Below are 20,772 nucleotides of genomic sequence, written 5' to 3' on the forward strand. Positions count from 1 at the left end.
AGGAACAAATTAATTCTTGGCTGGGAAAGGGTTCTGGAAACTGCTGGCAGCTTCACAATTTTCCCAAAAGTCAGAGCGGAGTGCTTTCTACCTCCCAGCTAAACCCTGTCTCCAGGAGACCTCTCTCCTTTCCACAGGATTTCCACTCCGCCCCCTTTACTTTCCATCTGGTAAAGAGGCCAAAGTGCACCTTCATTAGGGTATGCCATCCAGCCTCCAGGTGCACAGCTCAGTAGAAAGGTTTTCTGGGGGACAGTAACAATTCCCTCCAATTTTCATATTTGACCTTATAGTGACCCTTGAGGACACTACCCCCTCAAAATTCTTCCTCTCTCCTTCAGACAGTGACCACTCTGCAGCCATCGTCCCCACATTTCCCCTTTCACTGCCCTGTCCTATGATCATCTGTGTGACTCCTCCACCATACTGTGTGTTTCTCAAGGGCAGACCCAGATCTGACCCCTCTCAGGGACTCCAGTGCTCAGCTAAAAGCATGGCACACATTAGCATCTTAGAAGCTGGCCAAATGATGAAAGGTAACCTGAAACAGAGAGAAAAATCGGGGAAGGGGGAGAGCTAGGGTTTGAGCCCAGATTGCCTGATGCCCATGTTTATGCCACACACACCCAAAGCAAAGAATGGAGAAACTGGGGAGTCCCAAGGCATCACAATAACTATTTCCTACTCTACCTACTCCTGTGAAAAATTAGAAGAGCTAAAGATCTTGTCATCCTAAGCTAGCCCCTGCCCATCTGTCCAATGAGAAATTCAGTGGCTTTCAAACCTTTTTGACCTGACTCAAAAGAAATGCACTTTACATTGTGATCTGGTCCATAGTACATACATACATATGTAACTGAAATAAGCATTTTATGAAAGAATACTTAGCTTTACTATCCTCAGTGCACTTTTTCTGTTCCATTTAATTATTCTTATTTATTTATTTATTTATTTAAAGTAGGCTCCACGCCCATCATGGAGCCCAACACGGGGCTTGAACTCACCACCCTGAGATCAAAACCTGAGCTGAGATCAAGAGTCTGACAACGGACTGAGACACCCTGGCATTCCTAATTACTATTTTTTAGAGCTAGCTGTGACTGATTAATTGGTTACATGTCCCACAGGTCTTTTTCAGTCCCAATACCCTGTGACTAGCTGAATGGGATATAAAATGGGACAACTAGGGGCACCTGGGTGGCTCAGATGGTTATGCATCTGCCTTCAGCTCAGGTCATGATCTCTGGTTCCTGGGATGGAGCCCCACCTTGGATTAGCAGGGAGTCTGCTTCTACCTTTGCCTCTCCCCCTGCTCACACACTCTCTCTCTCACAAATGAATAAATAAAATCTTTAAAAATTTTTTTTAAAAATGGGATAACTAAAGCTCAGGAGTCTCTAGTCCTGGATCAGTGCAATTGCGGAAAGCTGTGTACCTCTCAAAGCCTCAGTTTCCCCACTGTACCCTGAGAGGACAGGCAATTTCTAAGGGCCACATATGGCCCCTTCAGACTGTGATCCCCTAACCCTAGTGAGAACACTGCTCTTGTGATCTGAAAATAATTTCTGAGAGTGGAAAGGTGTGCCGGCTTTGCTTCCTGGGGGGTGGGGTTCCATTTGGGACATCATGTAGCCCCCTTGTCCTAGGCCAGGGTGGCAGGGAGTCTGAACAAAAGAGTGTGAATATGTCAGTACGAGTTAGCTGCTCAGGGAAGGAAGAGACAGACAGGCCAGGAAGCCAAAGGTTTAAAACTCCACTGGAGGGATGCCTGGCTGGCTCAGTTGGTGGAGGGAACGACTCTTGATCTCAGGGTTGTGGGTTGGAGGTTACTTAAAAATAAAATCTTAGGACGCCTGGGTGGCTCAGTCGGTTCAGCACCTGCCTCCCTCTCAGGTCATGATCCCAGTGTCCTGGGGTCCAGCCCTTCCTCCCGTCTGCTTCTCCCCCCCCCCCCCCCCCCCCACACAACGGTGAGGCTCCTCTCCCCCCTGCCCCCCTTCCCCCCCTCCCCCCCCCGGCTCGTGTGTGTGCGCGCGCACGCCGCGCGCTCTCTCTCTCAAATAAATAAAATCTTAAAAAAAAAAAAAAGTCCACTGGAAAAGAGGCACAGTGAGAACCCCAGAAAGAACAAGGGCTTGGGGACTAGACAGACCCAGGTTAAAATCCCACGGACTTGAGGACTGGGGGAAATGACCTCTCTGGCACTTAGCTCTCATTTATAAAATGGGTTTGAAAATCCCTGGCCCTCTGGGTTGGTGTGAAGGCTAAGTGAAGTAGTGTACTAATCATCCCATACCTGACCCTGCGGTGTGGTCGCCGGCTGGCCGCTTGTGTCCGCACTAGCCTGGGCCGGCCCTGAGACTGCCGGCGTCGAGCACAGCGCCGAGCACCAGGAGGGTGCTCAAGGGCAGCTGTGGAATCCGCGGCTGTGGCTTCGATTCCCGCCCTGCCACCTCGGACATGTCTTGTAGTCTCTCTGCGCACTCAGCACCCTAGTGCATAAACTGGGAACGCGGTGAGACGGGTGAGGGAAGCGCAGGACAGACTAGCGCCCAGGAGGCTCTGCCGGGTAGCTCCCTCCTTTCGGCTCCGCGGGTCGCCCTCCCATCCGGTCCCCCCCCCCCGCGCCCGCGCTCCGGCGCCCCCCCCCCCCCCCGCCTTCCCGCCACTCTCCACTCCCACCGCTCCTCCGCTCTCCTCCTCCTCTCTTTCCTCATCCTCCTCCACATGCCCTCCCGCCGCGCCCGGTCCGCGTACCTGGTCGCCTTTCCCGGTCCTCAGGGACTCTAGGTCTCTAACTGCTGCGTCTCCGCGCCTCTCGCCGCGTCCCTCTGTCGCGCTGCTTCTCTCTGCTTTTTCTCTCCCTCAGTCCCTGTCTTTCTCCGGCTTAGTTCTGTCTCCGTCCGTTCCTCGCTCGCCCGGCCGTCTGGTGGCCCGAGGTGGCGGCGGGCCCGGCGCGGGGCGCGATGAGCGACGCTTGCACGAGCTACGTGAGCGCAGAGCAGGAGGTGGTGCGTGGCTTCAGCTGCCCGCGGCCCGGGGGCGAGGCGGCCGCCGTCTTCTGCTGCGGCTTCCGCGACCACAAGTACTGCTGCGACGACCCGCACAGCTTCTTCCCCTACGAGCACAGCTACATGTGGTGGCTCAGGTACCGGCCGTGGCGCTAACCCTAGCTAGAACCCCACTCCAGTCTTAGCCCCTCACCGCACCCTCAGTCCAGCGCGTACTAAACCCTCAGTCCTCACCCACGTGCCCACCCCAGCATCAGCATCGACCCGCACCCGCCCTTTAGCCCTTCAGGCCCAATACTGACCTTTGCTCTCACCAAGCCAACTCCCTCTGTAACCCCTTCCCCCATCCTGACCTGAACCATTATTCAGATCCAAACTTGAACCTCACCCCCAACTCCACTGGAGAAACTTCAGTCCATCCCTACTCCCAGTGCCATCCTCTGCCACCCTGAACCCAGCCCCACATTACACACCAACCCTCTCCCTGACACAATACTCCCATCTCCCACATTACAGGAAACCCAAACTCTACCCTAATCCAAGAGCTCACCAGGGTCCCCATCCTAATATTAGCCTGACCTCATCCCTGACTTTACTCACTCCCCAGTCAATATCGATCACCAGCCCCAACCTTCCCGAGTCCTCAAGGCGACCCACCTTGACTCCAAACATGGTCTATCCCTACACCCAGACCTCAGCCCCAGGTCTTACTCCTCACCTCATGCTACACCCCAAGTCAATCCCAGCCTAGCTGAGGCTCAACCCTTTCTTCCTCCTCATATTTAGTCATTCTTTCAGCTACCCCTTACTGAGCACTTAGCTGTGCCAGGCTGGGGGTGGGTACTGGGGATCTACTCTACTCCCGAGCTAAAGCAGAGGACCAAGGAATCAGAGCTGCATGCAATGTCATAATGCCACAGCAGAAGCCAGCTCAGTATAGATTAATAGAAGTGTAATTTGGGTGAATCCCCACCCAAAGGACCTCAGTTTCCCTGCCTGTTCAAGAAAGGGGGTGGACAGGCCAGTGTTGACATTCCTGGAACCAAGAATGGTGCTGAGAGGGCAGTGCGTCTCAGTTCCTAGCCGTCTCCAAAGGCCTCACCCAGAAAATAGGACCCGAGCCTGTGCCTGCTCTGGGAAATAGGTATCGGCAAAAATGGAGTGGGCCATCTCAGTAGACAGTGATTTTCCTGTTCCTGGAGGTATATGACCAGAGGCTGCATACCCTCTGGGTGGGAAAGGACATTCTGCCAAAGAAACCTCTCTGAGCCTGTCTTTATAACTGTCAAATGAAGAGGATGATAAATGATTGCCCTGATTTCTGACTAGGACCAAAGAGATAAAGAGGTGAAATCAACTTGACATATGCCACTGACAATTATAATCACTTTTTCTAGACTGCTCAACCTGTAATTCTTTTTTTTTTTTTTTTTAATTTACTTATTTGACAGAGAGAAACACGGCGAGAGAGGGAACCACAAGCAGGGGGAGTGGGAGAGGGAGAAGCAGGCTTCCCGCTGAGCAGGGAGCCTGATCCGGGCGCTCGATCCCAGGACCCCAGGACCATGACCTGAGCCTAAGGCAGACGCTTAACGACTGAGCCACCCAGGCGCCCCTCAACCTGTAATTCTAAAACTATTTTCAGATGGCCAGGTTTTCCAGTCCTGCACATTCGGCTGCTATCTGTAACTGAGGATTTAATTTATTCTCTATTCAACCATATATTCATTCATTCCTTATAGCCTTTGCTTTGTGCCAGGTGCTATGCTCAGCAATAGGGAGACAAAAATTAATTATTCCCTGTCCCTGAGGAGCTCATCATCCATTCAGAGAGATATGACATGTACCTAGAGTATAACAATGGAGTATTTGCTGAAGACTCACTGTGTACTTAACACTGAGCTAGGTGCTGAAATATGGTAGCACTGACCTCCCTTAGAGGTATAGAGACAGTGTAGAACTTTGGGGCTGATTAGAACCCAGTCAGTCCAAACCGTGGCTCTGTCACTTAATAGCTATGTGAATTCGGCCAAATTATCTCCAAGGCTCTTTTCTCATCTTCAAAATGGCAATCGTACTACCTGTCTCGTGGAATTGTTGTGAGGATTAAGTGAAATAATGCATGTGAAAGTGACTAGTACATACTATATGTCCTCAGTAGAAGGGAGTTTCTTTCCCTGCTTCACAGGTGGGAAAGTGAATCTGGCAGTACAAAAGTGAATTGTCCAAGATCTTCTAGCGATGCCTTTATAGACTGAGATTTAAAGAACATCACCTTGGACGAACCAAGAGTTAGATGTATTCACACGTTCACAACCCTGGCATGTCTTCTGTCCATTTTACAGATGAGAAACCTTGAAAGCAGTTAAGTTAATCTCTGGTAAGTCCCTGCTGAGAGCAAGTGGCAGAGCTGGGATGAAAACTCAGGCCTGTCTGGCCAAAGTCCGGGCTTGTCCTGTGGCACAACTGTCTAAATCTAGCCTGGCTCTCTCATAACCCCCTCCACTCAGATCATTTGAAAAGACACTCATTGACCCTCTACTATCTTCTGGGCACTGTGCTGGCCCTTGGAGACACACACCCCCTCAGCACCTAGCCAAGATCCCCTCCCTCTTCTAACATCTCCTTCCCTCTAACACCCCTGTGGTCCCTCCTGTTGCCTTCGCCCCTCGTGATATGTGGAATGCTTTAGTGGCTCAGACAATGAGGTGGAGGGTTGGATGGGGTGACCTCTGAGGTCACATCACATGTCAGTGTGCTCCTGTTCTGTGACCTCAAGGGCAGTTGAAAGGTTTAGCCCGCAGGGCTGACTTTTCTTAGGCTTGGACATAACATGGTTCATAAACATCACAGACAGTTACAAAGTGGAGGAGAGGACCGGAGGGTCCCCCAGGACATCTAGGTAATCAATGTACCTTAAACCCTAAAACAACCTTTCTGGAGTGCTCCACTGCAGGGTGGAGACCTTGTTTTGCTCTCAACTCCATTTGGCCTTTTTCATGAAAGTTGGTCCTTAAAAATATAAGATCTCCAGGTAAACAACTGTTTCCTTGGGTAGTGCTCAAGGAGAACTGCTGTCTTTAAAAGTGTGTCTCAGGAAGTGAAGACTCCCTGTGGAGAAGCAGCTGGTGCTATCACATGTCTGGTCCACTTTCCGAACACCCTCTATTAGCAGCTCTGTTTTTTACCAGGATGTGAGCCAAAAGGCAGCAGCCTTGCTGCAGGGCAGAATCGGTTGTCAGGCACTGTGTGTACACCACCTCATTTAATCTTTAGGGACACCTGGTGAGATAGGAACCTTTACAAATGAAGAAAATGAAGATCAAGAGATGAAGGATTTTTCAGTTTATATATGACAGAACCCAGATTTGAACTTAGAACAGCCTAACTCAAAAGCCCTAACAGAGAAATGTTGGACCGCCTCTCCAATTCTCTCCCAGGGGTCACAGTGTGTTATCTCTCTGAGAGTTATGGATCTGTGAACTCCTAGAAGGCTAGCAGCTCTTCAGTTTCCCACCCAGGGCAGGAAACTCTAACTTCACTGAAAAGTGTACTCATCCCGGTATTCTTTTTTTTTTTTTTTAAGATTTTTTATTCATTGATTTGACAGAGAGAGACACAGCGAGAGAGGAAACACAAGCAGGGGGAGTGGGAGAGGGAGAAGCAGGCTTCCCGCTGAGGAGGGAGCCCAATGCGGGGCTCGATCCCAGGCCCCTGGGATCATGACCTGAGCTGAAGGCAGACGCTTAACGACTGAGCCGCCCAGGCACCCCTCATCCCGGTATTTTTTACAAACCCGTGCAATAATAGAAAACTTACCACCTCTCAAGGCAGTCCATTCACCTGGGGACAACTCTAATCATTTAAAGTTCATCTTCGGCCAAGCACAGATGTTTCCCCTTGGAGCTGCCTCGGTTGTTCCCAGCTCTGTCCTTGGGCCCTGATTCCTCTGTCCCCAGACAGACCATCAGAGACAGCGCCCGCTCCCTGTCTGACTGCTAATCTGGGATATCTCCTGCCAGCTCTCTCACCCATTCCTCAAAGGACCTTCTTTTTAGAGGGCCCTTTCCATCCAGGAGGCCAGAGAGGTACCATGTAAAGTGTGGGGGCCCAACTGGAGCCCAAGTCTTCCAGATAATAGCCTTATAAACAGCATATCTCAAAAGGGGAAATAATGTTTGATTAAAGTACTTATAAGAACTAAAAGGTACTGCATGCTCAATATGGAAAATGTGGAAAGGACAGAGGAATCATGGGAGATCCAGTGTCTTAGCTTGGATTCCCCAAAAGACTTAGAAACAAGGATTTGAGGCAAGTGGTTTTTATGGAAAGCCATCCTAGAAAACATGGGTTGAGCGTGGCAAAGTGAGGCAGGGAAGGGTAAGAGCAAATGATAGTGGGTCACCACTGAGGGTCACTGCAACTTATGCCCGCTGAGCTCTGCCAGCCCATGTAGAAATTACACCTCAGAGTCATCCCACCTGAGGGCCAGGAAACTGGGTATTCACATACAATCTGTGTCAATCATTGGTTCTGTGTCAATGGGAGAAGGGAGGCATTAATTTTCCTGCACTTCTCACCTGCTCAATGTACAGATGGAGACTGTTCTGGGCCCAGAGAAAACCCTCAGGCCAAGGGATATAGATGCTGGCATTTGAAACTCTGGCCAGAATATTCTACAATTACAAGACCCCATGGGACACGGACAGGACATCCACAGCCTGCACTACAACCAGAGACAGCCTGTTAGCATTTTGGTGTATTTCTATCCAACCTTACATATGTATAATTATGTATATGTTTATTTAAATTGGAATTATGTTATATATTTAGTATCATGTCCTACTCTTTTCACTTAGCATTATCTCATCAGAACTTATCCTTGATCTTTTTTTATTTTATTTTTTAAATATTTTTATTTATTTGAGAGAGAGAGCATGCACAAGCAGGGGGAGAAGCAGGAAGAGGGAGAGGCAGACTCCCTGCTGAGCAAGGAGCCCGATGTGGGACTCGATCCCAGGGCCCTGGGATCATGACCTGAGCCAAAGGCAGACGCTTAACCAACTGAGCCACTCAGGCGTCCCTATCCTTGATCTTAAATATTATTTGAAAACATGTTTTTAATGGCTCTAAACTATTCCATTGCAGGGGTGTTCAATAATTTATTTAGCCATGGGAAGACAGATTTTCCAAAGCTCTAAGGTGATTCTGCTTAGTGGAACTTAGCTATCAACTAACTACCTGGGAAATAAGTCACCAGCTAGCTGGGAGCAAAATCTGGCAGAAGTGGCAAGGGCAAGAGTCTGGGGGTGGGGTCAGGGGGAGGAGTGGGCAGAAAAGCTGGTGAAGAAGTCATAGACAGGAAGGGCACACAAACAAAGCCTGCTGCTTTACCTATCCGCTACTGTTGGGAGAATATCTTACAGTGCCTGACACATAGTAGGTACTCAGTAATATTTACTAAATGCTTACTATGTGCCAGGGCTTCTGCAAGGGGAGGACAAAGCTGATTATTTATGGTCTGATTCTGCCTTCAAGAAACACATGAGGAATATGTTGAACACCTACTATGTGTCAAGAATATTACATATATTAGTCATCCTTACTACCTCCTGTGAAGTACTGTGTTTGGGGTTTTTTTTTAAGAGTTTATTTACTTAACAGAGAGAGCGCACACAAGCAGCAGGGAGCAGCAGAGGGAGAGGGAGAAGGGGACTCCCCGCTGAGCAGGGACTCTGGGATCATGACCTGAGCCAAAGGCAGACGCTTAACTGATAGAGCCACCCAGGTGCCTCTGTGAAATACTGTGTTTTGATCATTTTCACTTTTCAGACAAAGAAGCTGAGGCTCAAAATGTATAATAACTTCATCAAGATCTCAGAGTGAGTTGTTACATATCTGGGTCCTAACCCAGGTAGGTTTGGTTCCAAAGCCCTTTGCTCTTTCCTGCCACATTGGGCTGCCTGACTCAGAGGGAAGTGCTAAAGGCCCTGAGGGAAGTGTCCTGGGTGGATTAGCCTGGCATGGGTGGGCAAAGGAGAGAGAAAGATGGCCAAGGAAAGCATTATTGAGGTCAGGAGACATTTGAGATGGGCCTTCAAGGACAGGTAAAACTCTAATGTGGGGAGATGATAGGGAGGAATCATATGAAGCAGGAAAGACAGTGACTCCCAAATGAGCCAGGAGGTAGTCGTCTGGAGACCAGGTGACCAGGGCCTGACTTGGGGCAGAGGTGGCAAGGTTGGAGGGTGAGGGAACAGCAGTGGGGAGGTCTTCTAAACATGGAGTCCACACTGGCGTGATGACCCAGTGGAGGGTGAGTCGGAAACTACCTGGAAGGAGGTTGGAAGGACAGCTGGTTTTTAGCTAAGGCCTACTATATGTCTTGATTTTTAAGAAACAGCATCATGGGGAGGGCTCTTTAAGACCATCTCCAGCTCCCTGGGGTGGGAATGTGGGGGGGTGGGATGCAGGTTGAAGAAAGTAGGGAGGGAAGGAGAAAACAGGAAGGGGAACACAAATTGATTCCCAATTATGTGGTGGCACTGACGCAAGTCGTGTTACATATGTGGTGAGTCCTGGGCACACAGCTAATGCTCTGTCTCATGCTTAGGCCCAAACGGCCTAAGGCAAGTAGAGACAGAACAAAAGTTGAAGCCAGCCTATGCCTATAACACCGACAACACTTCACGTCTAACGGATTGCCTCCAAAGTCCCCTCCCGACACTCAGCTCCCTCTGGTCTTCTCTCCCCAGCATTGGCGCCCTTGTGGGCCTGTCCATAGCAGCAGTGGTTCTCCTGGCCTTCATCGTCACCGCCTGCGTGCTTTGTTACCTGTTCATCAGCTCTAAGCCCCACACGAAGTTGGACCCAGGCTTAAGCCTCCAGCCTCCAGGTAAGAAACAGACCTCATGATTTCCTTGTAGTAAACAGGCTAGCACCTTTACAGAGGGGGGGGATATTTCAATGATGTTTGGAACATTTGCCTCATGAGAGTTCCTAGAATATTCCGAAGCAGCAGCACATTTTTTTAGGAGGTTCATGATCTGAACATTTTCATCCCAAACTCTTCATGTGCTCAGTGTTTATCAAAATAACTTGACATAGTCAGCATTCTATTTGTCACACAAAGATTAATCCATCTTGTGGATTTTCTCAGTGTTTTCAAATTCTAGCCTTAGGGAATGAAAACTGATTTTAATATTATCCCAAACAAAATAGAATTAATAAGCAAAATTTGCTGCTCTCCAGCAATTTGTTCAGAAATTAAGTACAGTTATTTTTCGACAATCTGAATTGCTGGACTACCCCCTCCTTCATTATTAATAAGCATAGGCCCTCTAGAGCCTCAAAAGGCCCCCCTGCCAAAAGGGTTGCTTTTTCATAAGTCTTTATTGCACACATTTTTACAAACTCTGCAAGGTACTGTGAAAGATACAAGTGTCTACTGGCAAGTGATCTTTCTCTGTAGTTTGGTAGACAACACTCAAAATGAGTATTATTATCTCCATTTTACAGATGAGAAAAATCAAGGCTAAGACAGATTAGATGACTTACTCAAAGTGTCACAGCTAATAAATTGTAAGGCTAAAATTCAGCCTCTGTTTTTCTACCTTGAATCATGTTCTTTCTTCTGCCTACCACACTGGGTCTGTGCAGATATATAATTAAGTACAAAATTGTTTAATACCAAATGTAAGGAGAATTTCAAAAAGGAGAGTAGATTTGAATGAGTGCTGAATTAGCAAAGGAGTTTGTTGAGTAAAAGGAGAAAAGGCATTCCAGGATAGGATAAATAATGGGTAAAAGTGTGTGGGCAGTTCTGAGTAAGACCTATGCAGTGACTGGGTCATTCACCCTGGGGCACCATAGGAAATAAGGCCAGGCAGGAATTTAAGCTAGGCAGAAGAAGCAGGGTGGCAATTAGAGCAGTAGAAAGGTGGGTAGTAGCTAAATTTCAGAGAAAGACAGAGAGGGCTTTTTTAGTTGTAAAACATTAGTTTTCCAACTTGACATCAACTTGTGCAACAAACAACAGCACAAGGACCCTTCTCAGATCCTGGTGACAATAAATAACCCTGCTGTTGCTGAGCATTGAAAAGCAGGAGGGATGGCTTTTGAGGGTAGAAGGATTCTTCTGGCTCGCCTTGTAGTCAGGAACCTGGGAAGCAGTGGCTAGGGCACAGGAAGAAAGCCTGAGCATAGATCCAGACAGCCCAGGGAGACCAGACACAGCCCAGGCTTCAACTTTTATAGAGAAAAATCACAGAAGTTAATGAAAGGCATAAAAGAACCTATCTCATGAGATATGGCATGTATGTGGATAGAAGGCTCAATATCATAGACATACCAGTTCTCCCCAAATTAATTTATAAATAAAATTCCCAATAAAACATTTCATGGAGGGCGCCTGGGTGGCTCAGTTGGTTAAGCGACTGCCTTCAGCTCAGGTCATGATCCTGGAGTCCCTGGATCGAGTCCCGCATCGGGCTCCCTGCTCGGCGGGGAGCCTGCTTCTCCCTCTGACCCTCCCCCCTCTCATGAGCTCTCTCTCTTTCTCATTCTGTCTCAAATAAATAAATAAAATCTTTAAAAAAAAAAATTTCATGGAATTTGTCAAATTAATTCTAAAATTAATCTAGAAGAGTGAAAGTGCAAAACAATTTTGGAAAAGAAAGAGGAGGGACTTGCCCTATCAGATAACAGACATTTTTAAAAGATTTAAGAATTGTCCGCTTGATATTGGCACAGCAATTGACAGATAGAATTGGGCAATGCAGTGGTCCTCAGTGGGGTGTACATTTGCTCCCCGCCCCCGGCCCCGACGCAGGGACATTTGGCAATGTCTGGAGACATTTTTGGTTGTCGCAACTGGGGAACGTATCTCTTGGTAGAGGCCAGGGATGCTGTTAAACATCCTACAATACAGAAGACAACGCTCCACAGCAAAGAATTATCCAACCCAAAATGTAAATAGTGCCAATGTTGAAAAACCCTAGAACAAAAAGAGAGTCTAGGGGCGCCTGGGTGGCTCAGTCGTTAAGCGTCTACCTTCGGCTCAGGTCACGATCCCAGGGTCCTGGGATTGAGCCCCGTGTCGGGCTCCCCGCTCAGCGGAAAGCCTGCTTCTCTCTCTCCCTCTGCTGCTTCCCCTTGCTTGTGTGCTCACTCTTGTGCTCTCTCTCTCTCTGTCAAGTAAATAAATAAAATCTTTAAAAAAAAAGAGAGTCTAGAAACAGATTAATTAAAATACAGGAATTTGAATAAAACATCTAATTTTTTTAAATAAGGGGAAAAATTGGCAAATTTGCCTTCATCAAATGCAAATAGTCATGAAATAAAAATAAAACAGGGGTGCCTGGGTAGCTCAGTCAGTTAAGTGTCCAACTCTTGATTTCAGTTCAGGTCATGATCTCAGGGTCATGGGATGAAGCCTGAGTGGGCCTCAGTGCTCAGTGGGGAGCCTGCTTAATATTCTTTCTCTCCCTCTGTCCCTCCCCACCCCCCTCCCTCTCTCTCTCCCTCTCTCTCTCTCTCAAAAAAAAAAAAAAAAAAGACATCATACATAATGTTATAAAACAAGTGATGGACTGCAAGGATATTATAAATGTAAAGATAAATACACACATGTAAACAATCCTCATTATTCACAGAGTTGATATTTGCAAGTTTGTCTGCTTGCTAAAATTTATCTGTAACCTCAAAATCAATACTTGCAGTGCTTTTGAGGTCATTTGTGGATGTGGACATGTGAAGAGCAGCAAAAAATTTGAGTTGCCCTATCACACACATTCCCAGCTGAGGTTAAACAAGTCTACACTCTGCCTTCTTGTTTTCAGCTCTCATACTGTAAACAAGTGTCTATTTAGTGCCATGTTTTTTGCATTTTTGTGATTCTTGTTAACTTCACTGTTTAAAGTGGCCCCCAGGGGTGCCTGGGTGGCTCAGTTGTTTAGGCGACTGCCTTCGGCTCAGGTCATGATCCTGGAGTCCCTGAATCGAGTCCCGCATCGGGCTCCCTGCTCGGCAGGGAGTCTGCTTCTCCCTCTGACCCTCCCCCCTCTCATGTGCTCTCTCTCATTCTCTCTCTCTCAAATAAATAAATAAAATCTTTAAAATAAAAAAATAAAGTGGCCCCCAAATGTAGTGCTGAAGTATTCTCTCCTGTTCCTAAGCCTAAGAAGGCTGTGATGTACCCTGTGGAGAAAATACATGTGGTAGATAAACTTTGTTCAGGCAGGAGTTATAGTGCTGTTGGTCATGAGTTCAATGTTAATGAGTCAATAATATATACTAAACAATGTGTCTTCAAACAAAACACACAAACAACAAATTTATGTATTGGTCAGTTGACAAAACTGTTGTGACCAGAGGCTCACAGGCACCTAACCTTGTATTTTCCCTAGGAGCAATGATTCAGCATTCATTAATTCAGTGTTTGTGGTAACTTTATAGAATATAACTACTGTGAATAATGAGAATCAACTATATATAAAATAGAGATGAGGCTGATATCCAGAATATATAGGCACATCTTTAAACAAATGAGGAAAACGTAATTTACAAAAAAAGAAATACAAATGCTCAACACATATGAAAAAATGCTGCTCAACCCTACTAATGAGAAGAATGCGGGGCATCTGGGTGGCTCAGCTGGTTAAGTGTCCAACTCTTGAGTTCTGCTCAGGTCATGATCTCAGGGTTGTGAGATTGAGCCTTGTGTTGGGCTCTGCACCAGGTGTGGAGCCTGCTTAAGAGTCTCTCTCTCCATCTCCCTCTGCCCTGACCCCCAATAAAGAAAGAAAGAAGAATCCAATTTAAGGATGATGTAACTTTTTAATTTTTTTTAAAGATTTATTTATTGGGGCGCCTGGGTGGCTCAGTTGGTTGGGCGACTGCCTTCGGCTCGGGTCATGATCCTGGAGTCCCGGGATCGAGTCCCGCATCGGGCTCCCTGCTCGGCGGGGAGTCTGCTTCTCCCTCTGACCCTCCCCCCTCTCATGTGCTCTCTCTCTCTCATTCTCTCTGTCTCAAATAAATTAAAAAAATAAAATTAAATTAAAAAAATAAAGATTTATTTATTTTAGAGAGAGAGAGAGGAAGATGTATTTATTTGGGAGAGACTGAGAGAGAAAGAGAGTATGTGCACAAGTGGGGAGGGGAAAGGGAGGGGAAGAGAGTGAATCTTCTAGAAGACTCCCTGCTGAGTGCTGAGGGTCACTCAGTGGGCTCGATCTCACAACCCTGAGACCATTACCTGAACCGAAATCAAGAGTTGGACACTTAACCCACTGAGCCACCCAGGCGCCCCAATTATATAACTTTTTAAAACAATTACATTGGCGGGGTGCCTGGCTGGCTCAGTCAGAGGAGCATGCAACTCTTAATCTTGGGGTCATGAGTTCAAGTCCCACATTGGGGGTAGTGATTACTAAAAAAAAATAAACTTAAAAAAAAATCAATTACATTGGCAGAAGTCCCAAAATGGATCATATTAATAGTGAGAAATTTGGGTGTGAGGAATTGATACTGTCATATGCTACTGGTAAGAGTATAAATTGGCACAACCACTTTGTGGACCAATTTGGCAATATCTATTTAAACTAACAATATCTATACCCTATACCCCATAATTCCACTTCTAATTATCTGCCTTAGAGAAATAGTTGCACTAGGAGAAGACTTGTACAGAAAGATCCATGATAGCTTGTCATATTTAAAACAAACTAAATGTCCATCAGTAGAGGAATAATGAAATATGATATCACAGTTAAAAAGAATGAACTAATTCTAAATAGACCACCTCATTTGCTCTTCACAGTAACTGGGCAGAGTATAGATCTTATTACTATGCATTTTACAGGTGAGGATTTTGCAGACGGGGACCCAAAGTCACCCAGTGAGTGAGTGACAGAGCCAAGTCAGCCTTACCTGCTCCTTTGTCTCCTTATCCCTGTGCTGTGACAGGGAAGTCCTCACTGTGTACCAGACGCTGAAACTTGACATGCACGATCTCATCTCATTTTCCCAACTATCCCAGTGCGGTAGATATTATTGCCCCCCGTCTTACAGATGCAAAAGGCAGGTGTCAGGGAGGTTAGATGATTTGCCCAAGGGTTTACAGCTTATAAATCGTGGAACTGGAATTCAAACACGTGTTTCTTTTTGTGTCCCCAAAGTCCCATTCTTTCTGTGTCACCAGGCCCAGTCTGTGGGGTGCTCCTGCTTGTGTCCTGCTCCCCTCCCCTCTCCCCACTTTATCCCCCCAAACCTTTCTGACTCAAACGAAATATAGTTCATGCCTTGGCCCTGTGAATGAAAACCACCCTCCTACTTTTCACTGCTCAGCCACCAGCTGGATTATTCAGTCTCTAGGGCTTGAGACAGCTTGTGTTCTTGCTTTTTGCTTCTTATTTTTAAGATGGAAAATGCATTTCCTGACCTTTTACTAAGTGATAGATTTCAGCTCTCTCTGCCTTTTGCCCAAACTCAGCTCTTAGTTCCTCCCCTTCATTAAGTGCCACGCTCTCCTTCCTCTGAACTCACAGCATCTACCAGGAGCCTCCTGTCCCTCCTGCATCTGAGACAGTTTACAGGCCCACTGTCTTACATTCATCAGAGCTTTACCTTTACAAAAATGTTTCATTTCTGTCTCCCTCTCTAGTAGGACATGTGCAGAGATCATTAGCCCCATTGTATAGCAGAGGAAACCAAGGGTTAGCCAAGGGAAGTGAATTAGCCAAGTCCACACAGCCAGTGAGCTTGTGTTGCTGAGGAGTCAACCCCGATCCCAGATTCTAAAGCCTACAATCATTGCACTGTATCTTGGGGCCATGATATCTGACTAGGGGGATAAGAGCAGAGTGGAAATGGACCAGAGTTTCTGAAAATAGATTCCTCCTGCTGCCCAGGCATTCTGTACTATCCCATCACTCCCACCCCAACCCCATCCCCCAAACTCAGGATGCAACAAAGACCGTAAGTTTCTTACTCTGGTACTCTGTGAGGAACTAGCTTGGTCAGAAGGGTGACTGAGTTCCTACTGTTATGCTAGGTGCTATGCTTTAAACACCTTATCCCATTTAACCTGCTCAACTACTCTGCCAAGTGGCTATTATCAGCTCTATTTTGCAGATGAGGTGAATGAGGTAAATGTAGAGGTGATATTCCAACCTAGACACATTTAATAAGAGACAAAAAAAACAGGGGGAAAATGATAGGCAAGAGTTCAGTTCTCTCTCTAAAAGGTGTTGGTGGGAGATCCCTAATCAGCCATTCTCACCATCCATCAGCTTGGTGTTTTCATAAAGTTAAGCATATACTTACTCTATGTATTAGCTTCCTACAGCTGCTGTAACAAATTTCCACAAGCTTAACATAACAGAAATGCATTATCTCACATTTCCGGGGCCCAGAAATCCAAAATCAGTCTCACTGGGGTGAAATTAAAGGCTCCAAGGGAGAATCTGTTCCTCGCCTTGTCCAGTTCCCTTTGCTTGTAGCTGTATCACTGCAATCTCTACATGTCTCTTTACATCACTCTGTGTGTGTCCATCTCCCTCTGCCTTTCTCTTATAAAGGCAGTGGTGATGGCATTTAGGACCCACCCAGATAATTCAGGATAAGCTCCTTATCTCAAAATCCTTAATTTGGGGCACCTGGGTGGTTCAGTTGGTTAAGCATGTGCCTTCGGCTCAGGTCATGATCCCAGGGTCCTGGGATCGAGCCCTGAGTCGGGCTCCCTGCTCAGTGGGGAGCCTGCTTCTCCCTCTCTCTCTCTCTGCAGCTCCCCCTGCTTGTGCTCTCCCCCACACACCCTCTGTCAAATAGTAAATAAAATCGTTAGAAAAAAAAAACACCTTAATTTAATCACATCTGCAAAATTTTACCATATAAGGTAACATTCATAGGTTCCAGAGATTAGGACCTAATATCTGGGGGCTACCATTCAGCCCACTGTACCATGCAAATCAGCAATTACACTCCTACATATTTATCCTAGAGACATGAAAATGTATGTCTGCACAAAACTATACATGAATGTTCATAGCAGCTTTATTTGTAATTGACAAAAACTGGAAACAACCCAAAAGTCCTGCAATGAACAGATGGTACAACCACCCAATGGAATATATGCAGCCATAAAAAGGAATGCACTATTGATACACACAACAACTTAAATGGATTTCAAGGGTGTTATATAGAGCGAAAAAAGCCAATCTTAAAAGGTTGTATACTATATAGTTCCATTTATATCACACTTCTGCTATGACAAAATTATAGTAATGGAGAACGGGTTAGTGGTTACCAGGAGTTAGGTTTAGGAGGAAGGACCGAGTATAAAGAGGAAGCATGAAAAAGTTTCTTTGTGGTGATGGAAGAGTTCTTTATCCTGACTGTGGCAGTGATTATATAAATCTATATATGTGATAAACTTTGACAGTACCATACACCAAAAAAAAAATAAAATAAAAAAAAATAAAAACTGATAGAAATTGAATAGGATTTGTAGTTTAGTTAATCATTGTATCAATGTCAGTCTCCTAGTTTTGAAGTTATTCTATGGTTATTTAAGATGTTATCATTGGGGAAAGCTACCTTAGGTGAAGGATAAGTGTACTATTTTTGTAACTTCTTTTTTTTTTTTTTAAAGATTTTATTACTTATTTGAGAGAAAGAGAGAGAGAGAGAGCTCAGAGGGAGAAGCAGACTCCCTGCTGAGCAGGGAGCCTGATGCGGGACTCAATCCAGGGACTCCAGGATCATGACCTGAGCCGAAGGCAGTCGCTTAACCAACTGAGCCACCCAGGCGCCCTATTTTTGTAACTTCTTATGAGTCTTCAATTATTTAAAAATAGAAAGTTCAAAACAAAACAAACAACAAAAAAGGAACTTTATTGGCTCTGTGGGTGAGAAGTCTAAAAGTCAGGTAGGCTTTATGCATGGCTTGAATAGAAGTTCACTATGTCGGGGCACCTGGGTGGCTCAGTCGTTAAGCGTCTGCCTTCGGCTCAGGTCATGATCCCAGGGTCCTGGGATCGAGCCCCGCATCGGGCTCCCTGCTCGGCGGGAAGCCTGCTTCTCCCTCTCCCACTCCCCCTGCTTGTGTTCCCTCTCTCGCTGTGTCTCTCTCTGTCAAATAAATAAATAAAATCTTTAAAAAAAAAAAAAGTTCACTATGTCGTCAGGCTTGTGGCTCTATCCTCTAAGATTCTTTCAACTCTACCCTCTATTTTGAGTTGGCTTACTCCTCAGGCTGACTTTTCTTATGGTAGAAAGTTGGCTACCAATAGTCCCTGGGGCCACCAGCTTTTAATGTTTCCCTCTAGCCAGGAGAAGAAAGAGGGAACTAGCTCTTCCTTCAAAGTGAGTGGGGGGAGCTGAGCTCTACTCTGATTGGACCATTCAGGTCATGTGTCCACCCCTAAACCAATCATTGTCCCCAGGGAAATGTTATGCACCCATTACCAATCCATGTGGCAAAGGAATGGGATTATCTGATTGGCTCAGATCAACCCTACTCCTAGAGCTGGGATGGGACCAATACCACCCAAATATAATTGCTATTACCAGATGGGAAGAGGTGGAATGAATGTTAAGTAGTCAACTCCAATGTCCAATATAACTTCCTTCTTAAAATTCACTCTTCCCCTAGTTTCAGAGGCATCATTCTTCCTGGGTATCCCCAATCAATGGAGTTTTCTAGACAGAGAAGGTATAAAATGTCATTCCAGGCAGAAGAAACAGCACAAGCAAAAAATCAGAGATGTAAAGGAATGGCACTACTTAGGGCACAATAAAAACCTTGGTGTCGCAAACATTGAGTTCTTAAGGGAAGAGTGATAGTAATGAAGCCAAAGAGAAGGGAAGGGACAGTATGTGAAGAGCCTTGAATGCCACCCCAAGGATGACAGGTAATGGGAAGACATTGAAGGCTTTTGAGAAAGAACAGTACATGGACTCACTTGACTTTAGAAAGCTCTCCCTGGCTACAAACTGGAGGGTAGACTGAAGGAGATCCAACTAGAGGCTGTTCCAGTGGTCTGGGAGGAAGAAGATGAAAGCCTGACTGAGGGTGGTGGCCCTGAAGATGTAGAGAAATGGGTGAATATGGAAGATGGTAATTAGTGGAATCAGAGGGACTTGGTGACTCACATTTCCGGCTTGAACAGTTGATATGCTATTTTTTTTTTTTTAAGATCTTATTTTAAAGTAATCTCTATACCCAACATGGGGCTTGAACCCACAACCCTGAGATCAAGAGTCTCATGCTCCACCAACTGAGCCAGCCAGGTACCCCTGAACGCTTGATACACATTTTATCCAAAAAGGCAGGAATGCTCAATTGTGTCAAATGCTCCTAATAAGTCAAGGGAGGTAAGGATTTGTAAGTGACTGTGGGGTTTAGTGACAAAATGTTTTGAGGTATGTTGGGAGCAGAAACCAAGTAGATTTTGGCAGAGTAAGTCATGAACGAGAAGTGGGGAATACTAATGCCAAGTGAGCCTCCTTTCAAGCTCATATACAAGAGGAGGAGAGGATAAATCAGTAGTGTGTCATGGAATCTATTCTTAAAGAAGAGAATAATGTATGTTTTAAATTTTTCCAGCACTTCTCTGCATGCTAGCTTAGTCAGCCTGTATCCTCATCTATAAAATGAGTTTTTAATAGTACCTACCTCATGGGTTTATGGTCAAGGTCAAGTCTTCATTTTTTCCTAACAATTATTTATTGTTTGTCTCCTGCACTAGACTTTAAGTTCATTAGAAGCACTGACAGCTCCTAGTGAATGATGTAGTATGTTGTTAATAAATATTTGTTAAGCGAATGATGCATTTAAGACTGAGTGAGTCCAGGGCACCTGGGTGGCTCGGTTAAGCGACTGCCTTCTGCTCAGGTCATGATCCCGGAGTCTCGGGATCGAGTCCCACATTGGGCTCCCCGCTTAGTGGGGAGTCTGCTTCTCCCTCTGACCCTCCCCCCTCTCCTGTGCTCTCTCTCATTCTCGCTCTCTCAAGTAAATAAATAAATAAATAATCTTAAAAAAAAAAAAAAAAGACTGAGTGAGTCCTACCCAAGGTAAGCACTCAGGAAAGTTAGCCAGGGTGCATGTGACTGTCAGGGAGGAAAGTCTGTAAGAGGAATGCCTTCCGCTTGCTGTTTTCCAGACCCCAAAGAGGAGGCGCCCCCTGACTGCCAAGGTGGAAATGCAGGCAATTCGATGGAGGTGCCAGGAGTGCGCATTCTTGGGCAGAATCACCCCTTCCTGAACCCATGGCTAGACTGCAATGAGGAGCAGGCTGTGGACCCCAAACTTCTGCTCCAGCACTGCTTCATGGCCACAATGACTGCCAGTGACATCCCAGGCAGCCCTCAGGAGTCCCTTGTCCCAAATCTAGACCCATGTGGACCAACCCCAAACATCCAATAAATGCCTCTACACCATCCTTTTCTGGAACCTCTTTTCCATGAAAGGTGGGGGTGGGGATGAGCAAAGGGACTTTGGAGACTGGTGGGATAAATGAGGGCTTTTCCCAGCAAACCCACCCAGGCCCTGCTTTGGACCCAGTTATACTGCTCTGCCTGGCCTATTGTGGGTCAAAGAGAGTTTAGACATGAATCCCAGGGAAATGGTCAGTAACAACTCCAGGCAATCAGGGGGGAGTCTGGGGCCAATGGAGGCTCAGAGGAGCCCCTCACCTAACTTAGGGAGTCAGAGAACTCTGACTTGGTCTCCTGTCACAGAGCAGGTATACTCAGG

The 20,772-nt window shown here is 46.2% G+C and overlaps 1 protein-coding gene and 1 non-coding gene across 3 annotated transcripts; one reads left to right on the forward strand and one right to left on the reverse strand.

The window, feature by feature from the left end:
• Nucleotides 1-2,810: 2,810 nt before the first annotated feature.
• On the forward strand, nt 2,811-20,456 carry SHISAL2A (shisa like 2A). Of its 2 annotated transcripts, XM_021684320.1 has the most exons (4): nt 7,555-7,756; nt 8,844-8,893; nt 9,767-9,906; nt 20,180-20,456. In XM_021684320.1, exons 1-4 carry the CDS (start codon nt 7,706-7,708, stop codon nt 20,440-20,442), a joined length of 504 nt encoding a protein of 167 aa, XP_021539995.1. In that variant the 5' UTR covers nt 7,555-7,705; the 3' UTR covers nt 20,443-20,456. The 2 variants fall into 2 exon arrangements, with proteins under 2 accessions (XP_021539994.1, XP_021539995.1); XM_021684319.1 differs by lacking the exons at nt 7,555-7,756; nt 8,844-8,893 and adding an exon at nt 2,811-3,148.
• Nucleotides 19,234-19,306, reverse strand: TRNAK-CUU. The gene has a single exon. It is a non-coding gene; the product is annotated as a tRNA-Lys (tRNA).
• Nucleotides 20,457-20,772: the final 316 nt, after the last annotated feature.

This window comes from Neomonachus schauinslandi, chromosome 4 (genome assembly GCF_002201575.2).
Source record: "Neomonachus schauinslandi chromosome 4, ASM220157v2, whole genome shotgun sequence".
NCBI lineage: Eukaryota > Metazoa > Chordata > Mammalia > Carnivora > Phocidae > Neomonachus > Neomonachus schauinslandi.